Source organism: Melopsittacus undulatus, chromosome 3, assembly GCF_012275295.1.
Source record: "Melopsittacus undulatus isolate bMelUnd1 chromosome 3, bMelUnd1.mat.Z, whole genome shotgun sequence".
Taxonomy (NCBI): Eukaryota; Metazoa; Chordata; class Aves; order Psittaciformes; family Psittaculidae; genus Melopsittacus; species Melopsittacus undulatus.
In genome coordinates this window covers 79,587,330-79,613,212 of record NC_047529.1, presented here as the reverse complement: position 1 = coordinate 79,613,212, position 25,883 = coordinate 79,587,330, and the positions used below count along the sequence as shown (strand labels likewise).

At 39.5% G+C, this 25,883-nt stretch overlaps 1 protein-coding gene across 2 annotated transcripts in view; it reads left to right on the top strand.

The window, feature by feature from the left end:
* The window catches only part of PLEKHG1 (pleckstrin homology and RhoGEF domain containing G1), a 136,595-nt gene that overhangs the window by 67,766 nt on the left and 42,946 nt on the right, over positions 1-25,883 (top strand). Inside the window, exons 1-2 of one of the 2 annotated variants that reach the window (XM_031049817.2) lie at positions 10,116-10,152; positions 15,358-15,893. In XM_031049817.2, coding sequence (XP_030905677.2) covers positions 15,477-15,893 — 417 coding nt within the window. In that variant the 5' untranslated portion in view covers positions 10,116-10,152; positions 15,358-15,476. Of the gene's footprint in view, positions 1-10,115; positions 10,153-15,357; positions 15,894-25,883 lie in introns of those variants that run through there. The other variant, XM_031049816.2, reaches the window with a different exon arrangement.

Sequence of the window (25,883 nt, the reverse complement as noted above, 5' to 3'; positions counted from 1 at the left end):
ACAATCTTGAGAAGCATAACTTATGTTCGCAGTTATGAACTTTTCTTCATGCTGGCTTTTTTTTTCCATCTAACCAAATGCATGAGATGGACCCCAGGGTATCAGCTCAAGTGTAAGGCACCAACTCATTTGCTGTGAGGATGTTAAAGGGTAAATCATTCACATTAATGGCTCAGGACTTACATGCATACAGAAGATATGCCAAAGCCATTTAAATTTTATTGCAGGTTAAAACATAGCACCTCTTTCAGAAAATGTTTATTTAATTTTAAAGCTTTAGATGTAAATATAAATGGGATCTCAACCAAACATTTTATTTGGCCTATTGTGTGTGATTAACGTGGTGCATCCCAGTGACAAAGAACAGCTTGTGTTTTAAGTGGGTAAAAATTATTTTCTCTTGGGCTACTGATACCTAGTTATAAGTACGATTTTTTTAATATATACATATTAGTAGGATGGCTAGTCTGCTTTATGATATAAGTTCAATAAATGTTTCCTTAAAGCTCCTCTAGGAAAAGCCCATGGCTAAGCACTTTGGAAATTTGGAAGCCTGGGTGTGCTACATGTGTACACCTTCTGTTCCACTTTGGCAAGTCTTAAGACTTTTTTTTTATTTATTATTTTGTTTTTCTTAAAATGAATCTATTTCAGATGAGAGTATGGAGTTGTTTAATTTGTTTAAACTAGCAGTATCAGCTCTCACTTCCCACGCCCATTCATCTCTGTAACAAAGGGGATAAATAAGGGGACAAGAGGGACTGCTAAGGAATTCCTAGCTACATCACTATGTGTAGAGTAATATTACAGGCTCAAAGCAGAACCAGTATCAGTGATACATTCCTAAACCAAATATGTTAGTTTGAAAAGAGAAAAGCAAACATAAGAGAAAGGAATGTCAATACAGGGGGAAAACGGTGGGCTTGAGTGTCACACACTCAGTGCATACTCCATAATTATTTTCCTGTTTGCTAATCGTGACTATCAGGTCTTTTATCTTAAATATGCTTCTTGCCACTCTGGATGCGAGAGACAGAGTGCTGACATAGACTTGGAGTTTGAACTATCTTGGAGCTTGAACTAACTTGGAGTAGAACTGTCATTTTCAGGTTATGTGGAACCTGAAAACAAAAAAAAACATTTTCCTTCCAGTAAGAAATCTGAGAAATTCTGACAATATTTGTTTTAATCCCATTCCTGTATGTCAGTGTTACCATGGGACTGCTGAGAAAATCAACACAAAGGAGATCACAGCTCAAAATCCTATAAATTGGCAGTAGAGCCAATTTAGGTTAAGATATTAAGTGGCTAGGACGTCTGTTCTAAATTTCTTGTGCTTTCACCCTCCCACATTTCTTTCCATCCAGCATTCTTCTAAGACAGAGTTATTAGCATATACAAAAATATTAATGAATTATCTGCAGCACCAGGACTTTCTCTTGAACTTTCTTCTAACAGGAAAACCTTCTTCCCTACGTAGGAATAAGTTGTAAAGAAATACATATACAAAAAAAATCAACATACATTAAACATAGTGATTAAACTAATTAGAGTTTGTGCAATGCTCTGTCAAGCTAAATGTTTCACTTCTGGAAACACAGATTATTCATCAAGTTCTAAAAATTGCTTTACATTGTACCTTAAAGGGCAAAAGGGAATACTGATGTTGAAGCCCCCTCCTGATAATTCCGTTGTATCTCTGTTCTGCTTGTTGAGAGATGCTTCTATCACTACAGCTGTGACTCGAGTGTCTCTGGTAATTTTGCCATGGAAGTTCTCTCACCCATGGTCATCTCTTATCCATACTCATTCTCGTTGGTCCATGAATCTACATGTGAACATTGTGGTTTAGCAATGGGTCTCTTCCATTTTTTGGTGCTGCATTTTTCTAAGCAGAGGTCAGCTACAGTTATTGCCATGCAAAAGACAGCAGTACCACCACATTCAGTTTGACTCTTCTTGCTATATGGTGCTCAGACCTTCAGTGCCATAAGCCTTTGTCATTGTTTTCAAGGAACTTTGCTCTAATTTCATCAGAAGGGGAATGCTTCTCACAGATTGTTTTTCTAACCTTCAAAATATTTTGCAATGAATTTATAATTGGCAGAGTCTGTGCATAGTTTAAAGATTTAAAATGTTTCAAGTCCTTTGGTTTTAGCTCATAAAGAATTTTTTTCACTGGAAAAATCATTGAAGTGAAAATTTCATATCTTTTGGTGCTCTCTTAAGTGACTGCTGAGCAATCAATGGAAAAGTGACCTGTTATACTCTTCTCATTTTGCTTGTACTGGGAAAGAATATAGCCATTCTTACAGCTTACTCTGTTGAGAAATAAATGCTTTTGGATGTAGAAATAAGTGTAACTGATGTAATCTAAGGCTGTATATAGTAATTGATGCAAAAGAAGAAAAATGACATGGAGGAGAACAGCCTTCCTTCTGTTTTGCTGAATATAGTTAACAAAATTATTTGCAAGCTCTGATTCAGTTCAAGTATTTTACTAAATAGTTATGGCCAATCAACTCTTTGCATTCTGTTACTGATTCAAAGTACACAAACTTCACAGATCTTTTACCAAAATCTTTGTTAATAAAACACTCAAATAGCAATAGGATTTCTATATAACTGTATAAGTGAGATGTTTGTTACTGAAATTCTGCCTACATGACTAATATGTTGTAGGTAGGAGAGCAGGAAAATGCCTAGCCAAGCATCTTTTAACCTGTGCCTCTTTGTAATAAAATAATAGTAGTCTGGGTTTCCAAAGAGATGGGGATTTGAAAAGTGAGCACTCCAGCTAATAGCTGTGGTAACAGGCTGAACGTAGTGGAATAATACCAGTGTAGTGGCCTCTCAGTGTGTCTCTGTGCCTCAGAGCTCAATAGTGAATGTGCAGCATTGTTCAGCCGTGAAAAGTCCCGGAGCTCTTGGGATGTCAGGGCAGACCGAGGGAAACTGATTTTCAGCTTGTAGCTTCCTTGTAACAGGGCTAGAAAAAGTCTATGGACAGTTAGCTATTCCTCCCTGCTCTTTTGCTCTATCAGCTTCATGCTTGTAGGTGACAAATCCCCTGCAGGGGTCTTAAAACTCAGCAGTATGCCCATGGCAGAAGAAAAGAGAGGAGAAAGATTTTTTTTTCCCCCTTGCCTCTTTGTCACATGAGTTTCATGGTTGAATGTTAAGGGAACTCTTTCCCTGGAAGAAGCTGGAAGGCAACATTTGAATTTAAGGAAAAGCATAGGCATAACACAAGACATGTTAGCTGAGGATTTACAGCTTGATGTTCTTAATCTGATTAGAGGTTTTGAAAGAAAATAAAAGCTTTAGTATGTGAGGTGTTTTAAAAATAAACCAGGACTCTGGGTAAGTTGTGAGAATGCCTCTTAAATGCTAAACAATGCACCAAATTACCTTGTAAGATCTGGTGTGTGTAGGGTATGGAGTTCAGAAACCTCTGTTCTCTCTGAAAACAGGAACATCAAAAGGAGTTGCTTTCTAACATGGCTTGTTTGGAAAATCCTGCAGTTCCACCACAGAGTTAATACATCCTGCCCTCCTCAGCCCCCACCCTCACTCATATTTGACCATAGTATTTTACTTTGTGGCCAAGTTTCTCTAAGTCCAGACTGTATGTTTTGGGTTTGATAAATTAATTTGGATCCCAGCTCTAATATTTAAATAAGGAGGGATTTGTTGCTCCTTTCTCACTGAAAACAAGTGGAAAACCCAAACAAGAATAACGGTGGGATTGAATGTCCCTATCTGGAAGAAAGACACAGCATGAAAGAAAATCTAAGAAAAATAACTCTCTTTGCTGTACTAACAGGATTTAAATAAGGGTCTAAGTTTCTGTTTTCCTGTCTCTGATCTAAATACTGAGAAAGCTCATCTGAGTTGTTTACTGAATACCGGAGCTTGTTTCGGCCACATGAATGGATTTAGCTGTTGTTTATCACAATCGGTCTGAAAACTGGCCAATGTAACAGCATTTGAAGGCTGCAAAAGAAAAGTAATATGGGACTGACTGTGAAGGTCAGAAAAGCAGTTGTTATCTGCTGTTTTTCTAGAGTATTAATTTTTCTCCTACCTTGCTGTAAAACATATAACGGTACATTTATATGAAGGAGTTTTCGAGCCCCTCACTTGTTTGTGTTTCTTGGGATATTTTTCCCTCAAAAAATTGGATAATACATCCAACTGTCAGTAGAAATTTGAAAATCCCTTTTCACTGACTATTTGTAGGGTGTTATTTGTGTATAAAATTAAATTAAAATACCTCTGAATGGGCATGGTAGAGCATTTTAATATTTTTAAGTCCATGGGGTTATTTTTCTGTAGCTGTTGTTAAAGAAGACATAGGGGCTCTGCAATATACATAACAATATATAGAGATTTGATAAGATAACTGTCCTTCTGGTTTGAATTAAGCATGTAATTATTCTTATAAGATGTCCCGGTTTTAGCTGAGGGTTAAACCATGACATAAGAAGAGAGAGCAGAGAAAGGCTTATGACTCAGGAAGTCAGTTGCTGTGAATTATGCACCAAATGTTCACCGTAGGCAAGTCCAAACCTCTAATCTGTTTGCTTCTTGCCCTGTAGCTTCTGAAGTGTGACTCTTGGCACTGTTAATTTTGAATACTGATATGTCTGTTGATAAGTGTTGCAGGCATTAACAACATCTGTTTGTGGGTGCAAAGGCTACAATGCTCTGTACAGCAACACTGTAGTGATCTCAATCTCAGTTCCTGCTTTGCTTCTTGCCTACAAAAGTTCTAAGGAAAGTGTTGCTTTTTTGAGACAGGAATTTTGTTGTTCTCATTGTTTTTTCTTCATGAAATAACAGCTAAAAGTAGTAGGAAGTATTACACACACTGCAGAATGGCCCTAAAGCAACTCTGAAAGCATTGTGAAGCCACTTCATCATGAATGATTCTATTGGAGTGGCTTTCACAGAGATACCTTAAAGATGAATGACAAGGAAGGGAAGGAAGTGGTAGGGACAGACCAAAATCAAGTTAAATGGGAGATTGGAAGTGATAGGATCATCAACAGAAAACGAAAAAAAGAAGATTTAGGATGACTGTGTTTTTCAGGTCTATTTTATGTCACAGCAATAAGACTCCTTGATTTTCTGCTGTGACAGTCATTTTGTCACCATTTAGCAGTCTCAGTTGTCTTGACTGTATTTTTGCAAAATTCTCTACTCTGCTATGTAAACAGCACATTGAGAAGAGCTGAGGTATGTTGTACTCCTTGAAACTTGAAAACCTGCTTGGCTTCTTTTTACTTATTTTCATTCAAGGTGCTGCGAGATTTCAAAACACTAATTATTGTATGCTGCAGAAATCTGTTGCAGTAATTTGCTAAGTCCTGAGTCCTTTAACTCCTATTGAATAGCTTTAACTCCTATTGAATAGCTTCCAATTGAACTGGAATTTTGAAAGAGTTGTTAGCTTACTTTTATAATGCCACCTTAAAAATAACACCTACTATTCCCTTTTAGTGGAGTAGGCATATGAAAACGACTGATGACTTGAAATGCCAGAGCCAGTGTGCAGTGAAGCCAGACAATCAGTTTGTCTTAGTTCCAACCTGGGTAGAATGGAAGTATTCTTCTCCCCAGGATGTAAATACTACTTTCTGCACCCTTTATTTTTATTCAAGAGAGGAAACCCAGGAGAAAGTTTTTATTTCAGTGTAAATGCTAACATCTGGTAGTATGAGTCTGGTGTTACTATTTCAGTTCTGTTTCAAAATTCTAGTTGCTAAACTTCCTGAAGTGCAGAGGAGGTTCCAGTAAGTGTCCTCAGTTCAAAAGCAAACAGGAGAAATCATTTAGCTGGATTTAAAGTAAAACATCAATTCTTTAGAACTTCTGAAACTCACTTGTATCTGGCATTCAACAAAGCCAGCTATTCCAGAGAACTGGTTTTTACAAAACGTGTGTTTTTTCAGGCAGGATTTTCACTGGGAAGGTTTGAAAGTCAATGGAAAATTCAGTGGCAGAAGTGAACAACAGACTGTTAAAATTAATTTAAAAGAATTAATCTCCTTGTGCTAGATATTGTAGCTACAAATTCTTTTTAAATTGGAAGATACTAGTTGTACAAAGGTACCTTCTTTGTGGTCGTGCAATCAAGTTTTTCACTGTACTGGTAAGAATGATTTCTAGATGATATGTTTCCCTCTACTGAAACATTTTTTCCCTCTCTAAATTTGTTTTGCTACTTTGCATTTATAGCTGTGAGACCATTAACATTTTTCAATCTTAAAAAGGTTCTAATATCCTTGGTAAAACAGCAAGCATCTCGAACTGTGTTGGAGGTGCCTAGCCAAGACCTTCAGTGTGCTTGTGCTGCAATGGGCTTTGAAAGGCTGTGAACTTCAGCAGTAATTTTAGCCAGATTAAGTGAAGCTGAAAACTTGCCTTAGCAGTAGTATGTTGGCATGATGGGATGTATGCTTGGAGCAGTAGACTAATCCAGGAAGAAGCAGAAACCAGACCTGACATCCAGGCACTTTTACGGTGATGTAGTGTAGGATGGAATGACACTAGTGGTGTGCCAGCAGCAAAACCTGATTCTGTATGGTGCTGGGCAGAAAGAAGACTCTGTGTGAAATTTCATTTGGGTGCTGGCACTGAAGTTTGAATGTAAAAATACTAAAATATTCAAGCAGCATCATGTTAAACATTTCTTTTTATTCTTCTTCACTAAATGCCAGCATGGGCTGGGAGAAAAGAGTGTAAAATTGTTGACTGCATTGTTATCTAGGGTATTATTCCTCTGTATGTGTTCACATCAACATGCCCTTGCTGAATTTTCCCTTGCTCTGATTGCAAAGAGAACATAATAAGGCCATCTTTCTTAAAACAGGAGAGAAGCAAACCTTCAAAATTCACAAGGAGATGAAAACCAATCCTTTTAAAAGGCCTATAAATGGAGCACTGGATCCATATGCTCTATTTGTGTTGCAGTACATCAGCAGCATGTGATGGCTTGTTCCTTTTGTTAGGTGTCTCTGCAGTACTGTATACAGATTAAATAGCTACTGCATTGCAGAGAGTTATTAATACATTACATTGCACTTTCAGTGAGGATGTCAGTGTGTCCTTAAGTCTCAGTGTACCCTGTGGTTGACTTATAGTTTTTCTGGTTTTGTTTTGTTTGTTTTTTTTTTTTTTAATTTTGCTGAGGAAAACTTACTTCTTCAGTAAATCCTCAGCCAATTGGGAATTACAGAATAACAGAATTCCTAATATCTGTAAACTCCACTTATTTTTCAATTTTTTACAAATACAGGCTTTATTCTAAAATAAAATGGGTCACCCTCTGAACTCCTAATCTTAATGCATGAATAATGGGGTCATATTGGCTCTGTGCATACAATGAGAAGGGAGCAGGAGATGGGACAAAAAGAGGGATGCAACTCCTAAAAGACAATGCAGATAAACAAAAGCTAAACTTGGGATGTGAAAATGCTAGAAAATGAGAAGCGGGACAAACCCATGACTTTTCTGGCATGTGTGAATTATTTCATTGACAATACGTATTAGACAGTAAAACGCGCTTGAGTTTCTAAACCCCTGCAATGACAACTCTCAGTGCTACACCTGCCTAAAGTGATGGGGGGTGAAGAATTGTTCTTGGGAAAAGTAAACTTCTACTGGCTGATACATGGGGTTGTAAGAGAGAGGTAAGGTCAAATGTGGATGTGCAGTGATGGAAGAGCAAGGCAGAGCAGGGTAAGGACCTCAGCTCTGTTCCTCTCTCCCCTCCACCCACAGCAATACTCATGAAAGCTCACTGTGCTGGCTCACATCAGCTGCTAAAGCTCATGATGCGTCGCTGCAGCCCCTGCTTTTATACCTAGCCTGCTGAAGCAGATGTGTGAATTTCTCTGTCACTGGCTGCCCCTGTATCAGACACAAGCCTGGATCGGAGAGTTCAGAAGGCTTGTCATTTCTAAATGACAAAACTGATGGTAGTGTTTCTGTATCATAGGTTTTCACAGAAGTAAGCAAGCAATGCCCTATGGCTGGTTGATGCTCTACAGGTCTGCTCAGGAGTTAGTTAAAACCTCCCTCAGAGGTTACAAAAGCTCCATAAACAAGGTAGCACAAGGGGTGAGGAAGTAGAGGTCCAGAGGAATGAATCTTTAGCTCCTGACAGAAATATGTGTAAATGTTCAGCCTGGAGAAGATAAGGCTGCATGGAGACCTCATAGCAGCCTTCCAGTATCTGAAGGGGGCCTATAAGGATGCTGGGGATGGACTCTTCATTGGGGACTGTATTGACAGGACAAGGGGTAATGGGTTCAGACTTGAGCAGGGGAAGTTTAGATTGGATATGAGGAAGAAATTCTTTACTGTGAGGGTGGTGAGGTACTGGAATGGGTTGCCCAGGGAGGTTGTGAATGCTCCATCCCTGGCAGTGTTCAAGGCCGGGTTGGATGAATCCTTGGGTGACATGGTTTAGTGGGAGGTGTCCCTGCCCATGACAGGGGGTTGGAACTAGATGATCTTAAGGTCCTTTCCAACCCTAACTATTCTCTGATTCTATGTGAAGCATAGGAAATATATGGTAAAATGGTCACATTCGGGTTTTTTGATTATGTGAGTGCTGCACTGTGTTATACACAGGACACTGAAACGTGTCAGCCATGCTGTGCCTGAGTGTACCCAGGACTTACAGATATATGGTGGCTCTGTCTGAAGTATTAACAAACATCTAAGTATAAAAACCGGCCAAACAAAGCAAGCCTCAAAAACTACTGGAGAATGTATGTGAAAGTGCATGTATCAATGATCTGAGACAAGGCAGCATGGCAACAGGTTGTAAACACCTGATCTTTTAGCCTGGGTGAGAGGGACTTTCACCCCAACAGCCCTGACGTTCACATCAAAGTGTTTCACAGTTTTGCAAATGGTCTCAAGACTGTTTTCACTTCCCTTTTCTGCGTCCAGTTTCCAGCTGAAAGGCGTTGTTCAAGGACTAAACTCTTTAGGAAAACTCAGAATGAAGCCGGGACCATGTTACATACAAGGAGAGGGAGTGAATTTCAACACGATTTTAAAGATAGAGCCTCTCTTTGTGTGCTAGGTTTGAGGACACAGCTGTAAGAGCACACCTGGAAGGTGGTGTCAGCAGCTGCAAACTCTTTTGACTTCTTTTGCCTACCAGCCCCAAGATAGAAACACCACCACACCCTCCACAGGCCAAGAGAGCCATCAGCTTTCCCACTGGTTAGCACTAGTCTATATTCATTTTTCTCTTTCTCTCTGTTTCTTTATTTTTGTTCCTCTTCTCTCTCTTGTTCATCTTCTGACCCTTCCCCACAAAACTTTCTTCTTTTTCTTTTTCCTTTTACTTTGCTTCACTGTGATTTAGCACTTGATGGTTTCACATTTTCTTCTCTCTTAAAAAACCCCCCAAACAACAACAAAACACAGAAGCTTTGAAAGCACCCTGCAAAAGCTTGATCCTGTTTGTGTTAGGGCAGAACAGGGTCCAGACTGGTCCTGTTGCCGAGGATCACCCTATTGCATTGCAGGTTCATGTGAGTTGCTAACATAAACACAGCAATTTCACAATACCAGCAGGTGATTTATTTGCTTTACATGCTTATCAATACTGTTTGCAAATCAAGGAACAAAGCGTAATAAATGCTGTGGAAGTAGGGGCTCTATTTGATGTTTTCTCAATGTTGTGCCTAAAAAAATGGAAGTTAGTGGGTGTTGCTCAGTGAAGTGTGCATTTGAAAGTTACCACAGTGATGCCCATTGTCCTGTCCCTGAATTGTGCATGATGTCATGTTTCATTTACGGCTCTTAGCGATCCCGAAGACTGTCGGTGCACTGGGAGAAAGGCGGTGAGAAAGTTGTGAATCAGGTTTCTGTAAAGCCTTTGTGTTTAGGGTTTTGATAGATAAAAGCTGACTCATGCAATATTTCTGGCTAAGGAGCTGTACAGACTAGTAAGAGCTTCTCATTTTACCTGAGTGCCCAATGAGGTAATTCGGGAACAGCTGAAGGCAGAGCCTGCGCCTCTCCTCTGCCGCACAGGTAGGTTGTGAGTTGCTTGGAGAGGACTGGAAAAATAGAGAGGACTTGTTCGTCCTGGGTGCGAGGAGCCAGAGACATTCCTCAGGGGTGAGATACTGTCGCAGAGGATTTTCCCTTGCAATAATGTTCTTGTACATTAGCGTGCTTTGTTGTGACAGAGGCTATTCTGCTTTAAATATTGGGGGAGGAGAGGGGGAGGGAACGCAGAGAGACAGAAATTTGACAGACAGAGGCACATTAATTGGTGACTTTTTTTCCCCTTGTTGTAAGATTTCTAATAAATGGGATTTTTGTTGCTCAAAGTTCAGTTAAAGTACTTGGCAGCATATTGTTTGTGACAGTTCAAACTAGAGACCTAATCCTGCAAATATTGTAGCTCTCTAACATGATTTTGTTCACAGAGGCTGTTTTAGCAATGATATGCATTCATATACAAAAATTAGTAATAAAACAACCTGCTGACCTTCACTTGGACGATATTCAGAGCAAAGGACATGGGGAGTGTATTTCAGATCATGCTGGGATTCTTGTAGCAAATGTATTTTAATCTTTCTCATTTGGTCAGCTGAATAACATTTGAAATTGATACTGAATGTAGAAATTGTTCTAAACAGTCTTGCTTAATTGTATCCACAGTATCAATGCTTTATTTGAAATATGAAAATATCTCAAGGAAAATACAGGAAAGATTTCTTGTAGTCTCATTACTTTCATGTAGCTAAACTTCCAGAGGATGTGAAGCCTGTAATTTCTGGTAAGGCTGACTTTGTTGACTTACTCATATGTTTTGTAGATAACATCTGAGGTGTGCCTTTCACGCCAGGAGAAAGGCAACAACAATACTAATTAGGAATAGAAACTGATTTGTGAGGTTTTAGTCATGCATTACATGTCATGTGCAGTAAACAACTTAGAGAAATAGGCACCTATATTTAGATGGGGCTTGTGGATCTTTGTATTTAAATATGAAATTGACTTAAAGCATTTTATCTCTTATTGTATGATAACATTCTAGAGTAGCCAAGGCTGCAGAGATAATGGAAAACTATTTATCATTACCATGAATGTAGTTTCAGGAAGGTGGTATTAAAGAAAAGCAAGTGATAGAAGAAGTATATGCATTTTTTTTTGGTGAGAACTTTTTTATGATTGCACAAAGAAAACAGGAGCCAAGCTTTGTGTGTGCCTTCAGTGTTACAACTAATATTAGGTGCCTGTTGTGAAATGCGGGGGTTTTTTGCCCTTGCACCAGTGTGGAGTAAGGATGTGTTGGTGTTCTTCCTGGGGAGCGCTCTGGAGTTGTGCCATGCCAGTGTGTGTGTGTGTGTATGTGTGTGATGGGGAGCAGGAGTGAGCAGGGATGTTTGTAGGGACTGGGGAGGAAAGGCTGACTGAATTCATGCAAAGGCACAAACAAGAAATGACCTTGTTTGGGGAGCGTGTTTCCTTGTGAGTAGGGACAAGTAGTAATTATCCTCATTTCAGTGCTGAACTAACAAATAATGACTGTTATTCCTTAATTAAAGTATGCAAATTTAAGTTGGTGTCTCCTCCCCCCACCCCGACTGAGTTAAATACCGTTATTCACAGCTCACAAAAGTTCTCAATGTTATTTTAGTTCATCACTGAAAAGGCTCAGTAAACAAAACAATGCTGAACAAAAACCGCAGTGAACCAGGCCAGACATGGGTCAGGGCATTCAAGACTTGCTCAGAGTGTGTGCTTCTGCAAGGGTCTGGGGGTGCCTACAGTTACACATACTGTTTTGCAGCCTGAGTTCTGGTGAATGCACCTACCTGCTGCTGGTGCTGCTGCTGAAATAGGGGCTGGCATGGAGGGGGCTTGAAAAGCAGTCCCACAGAGTATGGAAGAAAAGAACTTCATAGTAAGTTTGTATCAAAGGCAGCAGTTTCTAAGAGGTTACAGGGTTCGCAAAGGCAAGGTATCACTTACTACACACAGAGAGCAATCTTGGGGGAGGCTCTTTCTCCTCTCCCCTCACTCTCATTAGTTCACTTGTGAATTTTACATCAGGCAGTTGGTACAGTCCTCAGGCACATGGTGTGAGAGTGAAGTTACTTCGCAGTAAAAATTTACCAGAGCTCTGAAAAGCCAAATGCAGACCCTGACTAGAGCAAAGGAGATGAGTACATGGCTGCACAATGAGCGGGATTCACCTGCTGCCTGTCCTGATGGACTTGTGACTGCAGAAATCATCTAAAATACAGCAGAGGTAATGCTGCCTAGTTTTAGAGGTGTTTGTGAAGATAACCTGTGAAGCCTTGGAAGATTCACAGATCCTGTGTTACTGGAAAGGGCTATAGGTTTGCAAAAGCTACCTGTAGCTGAGGCAGATATTGAGGGCTAGGCAGAGCCAGGACTGGTCCCCAAACCCTGACTTTCGTGGGCAGGGTGCAAAGTGTTGGTAGAGGACTTGCCAGCTGAGGAAAGGAAGCTGCTTCCTGGTTTTGTGCCACCCTGTTGTTTCCTGCCATGTGCATCCTGCCTTTCTGCTGGGTTCATCAGCTGTGTCGATGCCTTGCTGCTGCTCTGCAGGAGCAATGCCTGCCATCTGTGTGGACCCCCAAAAAGTAAGTTTTGCTGGTAGGAGATGCAGTGAGTAAAATTTTAGCAAAAACTCTCCAAAGAGAAGCCAAATGAGTGATTTACATCTGCTTGAAGAAGAAATAAGAATGAAGCAAAAAGTAACTTGAGGCTAGCAATCAGGATGAAGTTTTGAGGACAAAAGACCAAGACTTTTTCAAGCAGCCATAGTTTGTGTGGTGTAGTGTACATAGAAATATACAGGAATGGTCATTTGTATGAAAAATGGAGGAACTTAAGTTAAACATGTTGTATGCAATTAATTAGCCATGCCTGGCAGGTGCCTGGAGTTCACCAAGGTCAGTGGGAATACAGGTGTTAATGACCAAGCCCATTTTAGCTATTACAACTACTCCTTATTGTTTTTTTAGTAAGCAATGACATTGCTATTACACAAAAAAATAAGGGGTTTCATTTGTTTTATTTTTCTAAGATGTAAGAATCTCCAAATACTCCTGGCCACAAGTATGTCTTAAGAAAAAACTGCTTATAACATTTATTTTGACTCCAGTTTAATTGACCTGAACTGTGATTTGTTTGGGTTTTGTATTAATGAACCTGGCAAAGTTTGTGAAGCAAATATTACGTCTCAATGCCTTCAGGTTATCTGAGAGGCAGACCGCGCATCAGTGAAATGGGGAGAAAGGAGCATGGAATAATGGAATATCACAGGAACTCTTTATTTCCCCTGTAAATGTGGCTGATCAGATGTTTCTTTGTCATGTAATTTTAGTAAAATATCTTGGAGTGAGTTAGTGGAAGGGTATCCCTGTTACCTTGCTTATCCTGTGCATTTTTTCAACAGGGTTTACATCTATCTGCACAGCAACATTGTGCTTTCTAACTGAACATAAAAAATGATCCGAAGCTGATAACAAAAATACATTCTTCCTTATCAAAAATGCATGCTTTCTTATCACGAACAACAGAAAGGCAAACATCTTTGTCTGTACCCATTTACAAACAAGAGAACTTCACTCTGCTCTCCAGTTTTAAATATTTTCCTGATTTATTGCTTTATATTTTATTTTGGAGTTGTACATGATGTAGTTTTTTACAGAACAGTAAGAAAATATGCTTTCGTACTGCAAAACCAGAAGAGCCTGTCACACAGAAAAGCTATAGATTTTCAGACTTCAAGGTAAAACTTGGGTTACAGAGGTGCCAAATTAGATTTTTAATCTAATGACCAATTTCTGACCCATGTAATGAGCAAATTACTTTCAGTGTAATTCCATGTGTTACCTTGAGGGCAATACTTCCCTTTAACAAAAAGCTAATACTGTCATCACTGAAAGTGCATTACTCATGTACAAATAAAATCTTATGCATTCAGCATACTCAAATAAATCAAACACTTTTTTTGTTGTTTGCTTTGGATTTATTTTGAAAAATGGGAGTGTGGCTTTTTGCTTTGAATGAAATGTTCCTCCATCCTGACCAACTGCAGCAGGAGCAGGGGCCAGGAGGTTTCTGCTTGTAATTGCATAGCAAGTCTGCCTCAGGTTAAGAAGGGCCACCTTAAAGGCTGGGCGGGTTCAATTTGCAGCTTACCGGCTTTATGGTTTCTTTACCGAAACTGCTGTCTGGAGCTGTAATTGCTAGTATGACTTTTGAGAAATGAGGTTGTCACTGGAGTAAAATAAGGACTAAGCTACCACTGTGTGGGTAGTTTCAGTGTTGTTTTTCTTCCTAAATTGTCCCAAGTTTCCCTTTTTCATGGGACAGACATTTTTAAATTGAGTTGTTTGAGGCAAGATGCTTTGGGTAGTCTGTTCTTGCTGACACGAGACCTTGAAGTATTGAATTTACCTGCAGCTGCTTTTGCACATTCTCATGGTGCATCACACACAACTTGGCCAGAAAGAAATCTGCATTGCGTCATGGACAGTGCCCTGTAGGGCATTTTAGCAATGAAAAAGAAGTAGAATTGAAATGCCGACAGGAAGACAGACATCTTATTTTGTTGTTGCACTGATCTAACAAACAGCTTTGGGTCAGTTCAGCAGGGGGTAATATTCTGGCTCAAGCTAAACAGTATTAGAATGACTTATTTTCCCAGTAGAAAATACTGGCAGCACTCCTTCCTGCGGGAACTCTTTTTTAATTTTTTTATTTTCATTGGGAAAGCATTCCAGCTTTAGTGTTTTTCTACAAGCCATAGATCTGGTAATTGGTAACTGCTTTTAGGTTTTGTTTAACTGTCATCCTTACAGTATTAAAAATGAAAGACACTGTCTGGTGTCACTGTGAGATTCCAGAGTTTTCCAAAGCCTCCAAACCAGGGTTAATGCTCAGTTTGGAAATAGGAGGGACTGCTTCTGACAGATGTTTTTTTTCTTAACCTTAGGGAAAAATCTTTGAGTCTAAGTTCTTTCCTATGCTGAGCCCAGGCAGTGCATGCACTAGCAACAAGCCCAGCACGCTGGCACAAGAAGGACATGTCAGAGACATATATATATAAGTTGGAGGCATGCGGTGCCTGTGTTGTAGCCCCCAGTGGGGGATCTCCACCACCTAAAAAGCATTAGAGCCACAGAGACCCCCAAATTGCATTATTCTGGTTGCCTTTAATTTAAAATAATGTTGTGGCAGTTTTCATGCAAAAAGCTTTAGAAGTATCTGTTGTCAACTTTCCTGTTATGTGGGGCAGCAACAGTAAACTCTCATCTTCTCTTTATTTTTTAGATGACTTCCACTTACCTCTTGATGATTTACCAGCTGTGACAGAGGCCCTTGACGCCAAGACAAAAGGGGAAGATTTGCACACGGAGAACAGACCTTTCCGCTACTGTGAAAAAAAAACCATGGACCTGTCAGACAGTGACCGTCCTGTCAGCTTTAGTTCCACTTCCTCCTCTGCTTCCTCCAGGGACAGCCACTGCTCCTTTGGAAGCAGAATGACCTTGGTTTCAAACAGCCACTTGGGCTTGTTCAACCAGGATAAAGAAGCAGGTGCCATCAGGCTAGAACTGGTCCCAGCCAGGCGATTTTCCAGCAACAAACCACGCAAAAACTCTGCAGAGCAAGAGAATCCTGAGGAAAGCGTTGAAAAAAGGCTAAGCATGCCAAGGAAAGCAGAACCAAAAGGAGCAAGCAAAAACTGTGCAATGTCCTTGGTCACAGAGCCCACCAGTCCCAAGCTCCTCTATGTAGACAGAGTTGTCCAGGAGATTCTGGAGACGGAAAGGATGTATGTGCAGGATCTAAAAAGCATTGTCAAGGTAGGAGTCTTGGTTAAGACGGTGTTATATGTTCCAGAATGATATTTTTCACATTATTTGATTTCACAAAAGGAAAGATGGACCTGAAAATGGAATTGGCACCTGCTGGTCTTTATAAATTAGTGTAACTTTGTTCTTCTGTGTTTCTAGTTTCTAATTGATTAGGTATCTCTAAGCTGTTACTATGTGTTAATGAATAACAAAATAAAAAACCCAACCGCCCTACAGTTGACAGCAGCAATGAGCAGCAGAGTGTTAAACTCTTTGCAATAACATTTATTTAGAAACAAAAAAAAAAAATAAGAGGACAGTTTTCTGTTTCCTAGAAAGTATAGCAAGAAGCAAACAGCAGACATCTTGTTTGCCCATTTAAATGCTTTATTTGAAGGGTCTCACTCTATTGATTTTTTCCCTCCCACCCCAAATCCTAGCTTTGCAAGTTTTTTCCTGCCTTTTCCTCCCTCCCTTTCGTGCAGCTCACAGCTGCTGCCTGTTAGCTCCATGCCCTTGCTGTGTAGTATTGAATATGGCATGTGTATATGCTGGCAAATGCCTTGTTTGTTATATGAAGGAATTTTGGTTTATTAGTATCACCAATTCAGAGTTAGTATTAAATGTGTGTAGCATTTATTAGCAGCAATGAGATTTTAGTCCAATCCCCAGCCTAACAGTATTTTCCATTTCTCTTTTCTAGTACAGGGAAAAATATGGATGAGTCCTTCTGTGGGTTGTTCTTCTTACTCCATATACTTGTAACTGTGCCATCATTGTCATGTTCTTTTGTGGTTTTGATGATGACAGTTAGGTCCCTTATCTGTTGTTTGTAGTCTGTGTACTTAAAGGAAGCCTATGTACAAAGGAAGGATTTCTTTGGAGGCACAAGTTTAATATGTTCCTTATAGAATGTGTACCTTTAGGTAGCTGTATGAGGTTGTCTGCAAAATAAAATATCAGTCAGTTGGAGACGATATATCCACCTGCAGCTCCAACCTGCCTGGTCCCCCAAGCAATGAGCATGGAAGAAGTGCTCAGGCTTTGATAACGAAAATGCATGTTGTGATGAAACATGAGCACCCCCCCTCCCCACCCCCCCAAAGTTCTCAAAAAGAAGGCTTTTTCTGCAAGACTTCATTGGTTTCTGTAGCTGGTACTGTTTCACTACATTCTACTGTTGCCTAAGTTTCTTTTTGGAGTGTTTAAGTTTGTCATATACTACAGAAGCAAGACGGCTTCTGAGCATAGTCACTGCTCACCAGGCATGACCTCCACTGTCTTAGAAATCTTAGCCCTCACACGTCCTGCTACATAGTAAATTGAACAACTTGAGAACCTGGAAACTATTATTAATACCTAAAACCAGATATTCTGTTTACAATGAAGAAGGCCAATAAATCCTTACTAGAAACAACTTAGGCATCACTACAGTACTTGTAGATTAAATGAGGCAAATGCACTTGAGATTTTGAAAGAACTGGAGTAATTTACTTGTGAAATGCCCAAGCGTATTTCATGTAGCAACTAGTAAACAATAAATCTTGAAAGCTTTGTGTGGCATTAGGCAGCCTATTTGAGAGATGGAGTGGTTGACAGTGGCACTTTTCTTAGGCAGGTGTTGAGGATCCAAGGGCTTCAAAGGAGCTCCTTCCCAGATGGTTGAGGACAATGAGGAGCCAGCTACTTCAGCCTGTGTAGTATTTTTGCTTGGCTTCAGGGAAGAGAGGTGTGACTGGAAGCACATTAGGGAGGATCCCATTTTATATGTTTCTCAGGATTGTTTTTTCTACAAGTTACCTTAGCAATACTGCAATGATTTACCTAACTCAGGGTGGGGGTTATGAGAAGAATGGAAAGACTCCGCACACATCTGTAGCAGTGCTGTAGCCTTATGGGATTTGATTATCTGGGCCTCTATGACTTGAGGCCGTTTAGTTTGGCAGCCAGAAGTCTGGTGCTGAGCCAAATTAAGATGAAGGGAAGCAGCTTGAACTGTCTTATTTTCCAGATAAACATGGGTCAGATTTTGGCAGCTGGTTAGGAAATGGGATGAGAATGGGAAGAGGGGAACTGGGGAAAGGTCAAAGGACAACTGCTGCCACAGAAGTGAGTGGGAACTGAGAAGATACATGAAGAGGAGAACTGGTGGAGGAAAGCATAAGCAAACGAACCAGAGAGAGAAAATAATTAGAGGGAAAACAATATGAGGAAATGAGAGAAAACCCAGAAAGTGGAAAGTTAAAGGGAGTACAAAATTGGTTGGAACTGGAACTCCGTAGTGAGTTTTGTATTTGACTGCAATGCGGTAGCTTATGTACAGAGACTAAAAATAGTAGGGAGGTGGTGTTTTGTTTTGGGGAGGGGTTTTTTATTGGAGGGAGTGAGGAAGGAAGAAAACAAAGCTACCCAGGTACAAAGCACTAAAAGCTGAAGAGATGTCATAAGAACAAAAAGGGAGAAATTAATTGGTAGTATTTTAATCACTCTCTACCCCCAACTGAGAACTGTCAGTACAGATCTAGTCTATCGCTTTTTTTTCACCTGGTAGTTGTGATTTGCTGATGCTGCCTTCTTTGTAGACAATGGAAAGGTACTTAGAACACATTTTCATTGTTTCTAGCACTTTAAAACAGGTTCTAAAACTTCAGCTGAGAGGGTGTCAAAACTCATGTCCATGAATCCACTCTAAATTTCCAGTGTAAAGTAAAGCATATTTGTCTGTGATGCACAGTCATGTGTTTTTGGTTTGTTTCTTTTTGGTGTGTGTGGTGTTTTATTTTTGTTTGTTTGTTTTGTTGTTTTTTGGGGGTTTTTTGGGGGGGAGGGGGTGTTGGTTGTGGGTTTTTTTTTTCATTACTTAAATATATGTACACTCTTTCCCATCATCCAGATCATTAATGAATAAAATGAGACTGGACCCAGTATTGATCCCTGTGGTATGCCACTAGATACTTGCCTCCAACTAGACTTTGTGCCTTTGATCACCACCCTCAGGACCTGTCTGTTCAGCCAGTTTTCAATCAACCTCACTGTCTACTTATCCAAGCCGTACTTTATCAGTTTTTCTATAAGTATCTTATGAGAGACAAAAGCCTTGCTGAAATCAAGGTAGACAATATCCACTGGTCTCTACTCATCTGCCAAGCCAGTCATTTTACTGTAGAAGGTTATTATGCTGTACTTCCTCTTGGTGAATCCATACTCACTATTCTTGATTACCTGCTTGTCCGTTGTGTGCCTGGAACTGGTTTACAGAATTAGCTGTAGACAAATGTAAAGAACATACACACCTGTATACAAATGACCCAGTAACGTGAATGGTGTGAAATTGAATGCAGTATCCTGGTACTATTCGTCTTATCCAATGGCAGCTCATTAAGAGTCAGCCTAGTGTAGCATAGTGCTGGGCAGTGTCCTTTCAGCCTGTTATCCTTGGAACATGTAGAGTTATGCTTGGCATAAAGGACTATGGAGTGAATGGGGGAAAACGGGATTTCACCCTTTTTTATGCCTTTATTGATCTAATGCTGTTAGGGCATTAATAAGTAAATAAAAAACTAAAAAGGCATAACTTATAATGCCTTGACTACTGGGTGGTCTTTGATCTTAACAGTGCCAAGTTGGTAAATAGAGGTAGAAATCAACTTCTGGGATATGGTTAATATGATCTTTAGGTGATACTGGAGATCTGCTGAGTTTCTTCAGCTTTTAACTGCTGATAAGTATTTAATGGGCTCAGGGTGGGTGAGAGGAGGCTGTACAGGCACTGTTTGGCTCCCTTTGCCTGAGGTTAAGCTTTAAAAACAACTGCTTTTCTAGCCAGTACAGCCACTTTTTCTGTGACCTGGAAGAACAGTTGAATTATGAACGTTTGGAGGCATGCTGTTGTGGTTCTTGCTCAGGCAAGCATTGTAACAAAGATAGAGCAAACTTTTCCATTGTTTGGCATGTTTTATCAGATGATCTGTTAAACATAATTAAAAAATTGAATTAGTACAGCTTGAAGCATGTTTTGGGCAAGTTTGTGATGAGAAATAGGATACCTCTGCTTCCTGCTTGTGTCATACTGACAGGTGTACTGACCAGGTCAGAACCTGCAGACCTTCTCCTTTTCAGGAGCTAGCCTGGCTTTTTCAAGTAGTAGTTTAGTTAGAATAAGCATGAACTTCAATTGCAGTCACTTACTGAAATAACTTTTGGGTTTTTTCCATGAGTTGATAATAGAAATATATTTTGATATTGTGGTTCATAGCAGTCAGAAACCCTTATTCGTAAATTGTACAAATGCTTGTAAGTGTAGAAAAAGACATCCCCATTTGTGTTTCAGCTTTGCAAAATGAAGGAATAGTGCAAATGCACTGTTACAGTGCATGCATCTGTCATGTTACATTACACAGACTCTCATAATGGTATTAGCCCATTGAGAACATCTAGATCACTGCATGAATCTCAGCCATTTGCTATAAGAACTCCTATCAGTAAAATAATACCAGTGAAAAGTCATGGGCATATATAAAGTAACTAGAGGGAAGAGAAGCATGTGTTGTTGGTGTATTTCATAAACATTTGATGCAAACAGAGGCTGAACTTCAGGAATCTTGAACTCCAAGATTCTGGGTGACTTGTTTTACATGAATGAGCTTCTCTATCCTTTCACTCCAAATGTGACATTTCTCTAAACCACCGCTGCTGGGCTAGTTGAAGTGTCTGTCCTATATCCTCTAGAACTTGTGCCCCTAGCCTCCTCTTTTTATATTTAAGGATCCTCATTCGAGCCTTTTTACTCAGAAAGTTCCATTCTCCTCTGCTCAATCTTGTGCCTATGGGCTTCCTGTCCATCCTAAATCTTCTCTCAGTAAATCCCATCCTCATCCCCTGTCAGTCCATATTGTCTCATTTCCTCACTTTTTAGTCTTTCCCATGTTCTTTGTCCCTGTTGACTCCAGATCTCTCTCCATAGTTCTCTCGTGGGTCTGACATTTTTCTTGCCATTCATGATTTTTCCACTTCTTAAGTTGTGCTAACATTCAGTCTCCATCTTCTGGTGTCCACCAGCCTTTTTTTCCCGCTTTCTCCTCCCCATCTTTCTGTAGGACTCCTTTGTGTCTCCTCTCCCCTGGAACTGCACAGCCTACTTCTTCATACTGTATAAGGTCTGCAGAGGATCACTAAGACTCAGGAGCTATCTTTTCCCTGCTCTTGCTCCAAAAGAGCAGATCTTAACCACTGTAATTGGTGGCATCTGAGAATGGTAATTGTGGTTAATGACCTTTTGAAGCCTGACCTGAAACATCCAAAGGACCATTGATAAAATTTGCTGTTGGGGATATGTGTATTTGAGGAGTTTCTTCTCCCCAATATGGTCAAATATGGGACATTTGCACAAAACCAGCAAAAGATGTATACTCAGAAACAAAACCCCATTATGTTCCTATCTGCTACTGCACCTCCTGGAGGGTATGGTTCCTGTCCCTGCTAGTCAGCTTGAGAGTGCTTCTCTTCTTGAGGAGGAAAAGTCACTAAAATTTGTCAACAAAAGTAAAAAAAGGCATTCTTTTTCAAAAAAGCCCGGGGGAATGCTTTTGTTGAAATCTTCTAAAACAACTCAGCAGGAAAGCAGGTTTCTGGAATGGAAAACTTCATCTGAGTTGAGCATGTCTGTACTTGGGGGGGTGGGGGAAGTCTTGTAAAGGGAAATATTGGACCTTTGCAGTATATACGTCTTGTGACACCAATGATTAAGGGAAGCCCATCTAAGAGGAAGTCAGTATCGGAATTCTATTGTTCCTGGTTTCCTGCCTTCTGGTGTTGCGGTTAGAGGATGTCTGTCTGTTTTAGGCAATTAATTAAAAAGACAGTTCTGAAGACTGCAGTGTGTGTACACTGTCAGTACTTGTGATATGTTAGTAAAAGCATAGCTGTTTCTGCATTGGGTTGCTGGATAGCATAACTCTTAGAGAAAGTTAATTCCTCCTAGATTCATAAGATGGGAATCCCAATATAGGTAAGGCATCCCATAATGTTTGTTCCCACATTATACTTAATTTTGGTTTTCAACCTCTTTTTCTATGGCTGCTAGCCTACATGCCTGAGGAAGGTACCATTACATTGCTGATGGAAATTACAAGTGAATATGTTATTCTGCAAGAGTACCTCTGTTTCACAGTACAGAATTTTGGCACCCACCAAAAAGAAATTGTTTAATTAATAGAGCTACTCTTTTTGACTATTTTGTAGATAAGAAACCTTACAGTGTCCTTCAATGAAAAGTTTATTGAATGTGACTGAGAAGTTAACTGTGACGTATGAGGATGTACCAGTCCCTCTTGTAAAAGCATCCTGGATTTCATGGCACTGCTGTAATCGTCAGTCTGTAATGATGGCATTCTTCTGAGGCTTTTCATCGCTTTTATTTCGCTTAGTATAGGAGAAGTGATGTGTGGTCTCATAATTAATATTTTTCTTCAGCGCATTAAGGCCAGAAGTTAGTGTACTGTATCAGTGACTTTAAAGCTATGGAGCAATACCTCTGCTTCATGTACAGGCACTGCAGTTTTGCAAGTCTAGTCTGTGTGACAAAGACTGCTGACATACTTAATTTATTTGTCTTGAATTTCCATCACAAAAGAGAGAATGCAGGTGATAGATGCATGATTTTTAGACACTTTGCTTTTAATTTTCTCATTAACAGTGATGATTTAGAAACAGGCCCTCTCTGGGGCCAGCTGCAGAGACTGTGATACAGACAGAAAAGGCATTTAGTTCAGATTTAAAGAAAATAGTGATATTCAGAGTGAGGTTCATTCTTTCTTCTTCAAAATTTGTCTTGCTATGACTAAAAACATTTAGCAATAGATTAGCACAGATGTTACTCTTTCTGACTAGGGATTGATCCTTATAGAAAATTTGAGCAATTTACCTGCAAAACAAATATTATGTTCTTGTTATATATAGTGTTATATATAAAGCATATATATAGTTATATAAAGTACTTGTTATACTTTTGAGCCGCTGAACTTTCTCACTGCTTGTTTTTTCACCCATGAATGAAGAGCTGTGTCAAATTGTGATGGACCTCCTTAGGGATATGATAGCTAAAACGAAGTTGTGCTTGAGGATCTCAGGACATACCTAAGAGACCTTCTTGAAGACTGTGAAGTTTAAACAGAGTTACAGCAGTATAAACTGGAGCAGGAAAATGTTCCACTTGAAGAACCGATAATAAATTTGTAAGTAGCTGTACTGGAGAATGTCAGTGCTGTGTTTAGATTCTGGAGTTGTTCTTTGAAAATCAGGACTATAATCTGCAGTGAAGACTGTGGAGAGGTGAGGTATGTAGGAACACCAGTAGCTATGTTACCAAACAGGTGTAAACAGCTGTTCTGGCTACCCATAAATAAATATCTAAAGTCAATCAGACTTCTTTTTTCTGATGTAGTTGGACTACTCCGTTTTCCCTGCAGGCTTCTTGCTTCCTGGATGTGAGCCATATGAAACATCCTATAGCATCCTAAAGTGATGGAAGTATATGCAAGCTCTTGTTCCTGTTTGTGCCCTAAATAGTTTTAGATGATGTTGTTTCTGAAACTCTATGATCTTAAACAAAAATATTTTGCCTGCTATGTAAGCTTTAAGCTTCTGATCATAAGTACCCTTTAATGAAACCAAAACAAAAAAAGCAGAAACAAAATACAAACCTTGTTTTTCTGAGCAAATGAGAAGTATTCTGGGCTTTGAAAAAAAGATGTTTTATAGCTGTATAGGAGGGGAATATATCGTGTTATGGACAACAAGAAGTAGCCTAACAAACTTGTATGTGGTGAAAGGCAGCTGTTTATGTTATGGCATGAGCAGGGAGCTATTTGTAAACTAATCTCACAGGAAATGTGCAAAGCTAGGGTTAAATGTACTAATGTGTGTTTTTTCTTATCTGCATGATCACGACTTTGGTCATATTTCTGCTGGTAACATTCATAAATTTCTTTCATTCAGCACATTTCCAAATAGTTGAAAGACACAGAATAAAATGTCATCATTGCCTTGTGTTTCTTTCACCTGTACTTTGCATCCAGTTCTTAGCTTACAGCTAGATTGTAGGAACCTGTTGAGGCAGGAACTGCCTTTGTTACGCAACTGAAGAGCTTCACCCTATGGCTGAGACTGCACACATTAAGACAGCACAAATATATAGCCATAACTTTTTGTGTGTTTTAAACTCTCTTTGTTTTAAACTCTCTTTGGACAGCACAAAAGGGTGAGTTATACTGCAGTGATAAATAAGCTGTCTATAAATGTACAGTGAGATTTTCTCAAGCTCTGGGTGGGAAAGAAACATCAGGGAGGGCTGCTGCTTTTAGAGGGAACTCCAGATTGCTGAAAAACCCAGCTGCCACTGCTTTTCTCCTCCCTTTTCTTGCAGCAGAGTATAAATCATTCAACTGTGTTGTTTACAGCCTCTACCCACTTTCTAAATATGAATGAATATAGATAAAAGGGTGAGAGTTAATCTTGTGTTCCAGAAAACTTTATTCTTTTGGGAAGAGGGAGGCAAAGGGAACATGTAGTCAAGTACAGAGTGTACCATTGAAGCGCACTGGTGGTGAGTGGGGGCTCCAGGAACAAAACTTTGTTCTCATAGCTCCACTGAAGCTAGAGAGGGAGGTTTTGTCTCTGGTTAGTGAGGATGTATAGAGCCCTTTTGGAGTTCAAAAAGTAACAAAGTTCACCTCTGGTCTCTGACTTGCTTTAGTCGCTGGCAGCAGATGAGGAGCTCTAGAGGGCAGACCAGAAGCTCCGGGAAATCAGTGAGCTTTTAGAGGGTAGACAGCAAAACTGGGAAGAATAGGTCTGAAGGCTGAGAGGCAGGAGAGAGGAAATTTTTGCTGTGAAATTTTTGGTAAAAATTTAAATGCTTTAAGATGATGATATATTTATTTGTATATTCATATATTTATTTTCAGAATTTTTAGTATTTCTGCAAAGAAAGTTCAAAATTCGGAGGTTATAATCTTAAAGCCAAACAAATTTCTGCATTTCCAGCCAGACCACTGTTTCTGAAATTTTATTTGCTTATTATGACCATTTCCATTTTGGTCCCTGGAAATATTCAACCATTATAAAATTTATTGTACCATTGCTATTAAATATTACTTGTCAGCTTACAGTGTTCTGTTAGTACTCCATGACCTTCATACCTGAAGGCTTTACTAACCACATAGCAGTCTCTTTCTTTTTCCGCTCTCACCACTCCCACAGATTAAGGTGTGGAGGTAGCTGCTATTTTTTGTGGTTTCATGAGAAGACCGTTTTGCAAACAAGACACTTCTAAAAAGTTTTTACTTGCAAAGCACCTACTCCTATAAGCTGCCATTTCATTGTTTTTCATATCTGAATAATAAAAGTCATCCGTAAGTCTCTGGGAATCATGTGGTTAATAACATTAAGATAAATGTGTGTTTAGGATGTGTGCAGATTTTTTCCATTATGCTGGGTTTGCATTTCTATTCTTTGGGAAACAGACTCTTTCAGAAAGTTTCCCTTCTTGTGTTCTAATTGTCTTCTGAGATGTCTCATTTAAGTTGTAAGCATATCAAGATATCCTTTAAAAAATGTTGACATTCATTTGCCTTACAAATGGGGAAAGTTTATTTAACAAGGCAAGGGTCTACAGTGCAAGACTCAGGTTCCTTTCCTGGCTGGTTCAGAAATTCAGAGGTTAAATGTACCTTAATAGTCCTTTGCTTTGTTTGACTGTGATTCCTTAAGGTTATAATCAGACCAACTGAACTGTGTTATGAGAACTAATTTCTAGGTGTTCTGATGAACTTTGTGATTATTTTCTTTTTAATTTGTAATAATTAAACATTCTATGCTGGTGCTTTTTAAAAAAGCTTGAGGTTATTGAATGATGATGATAGTAGATACCGATGATGATAATCAACATCAGTGATGTCAAGCATCAGTTGCAGGTTTAGATTTAGAAATCTTTAGAGCACT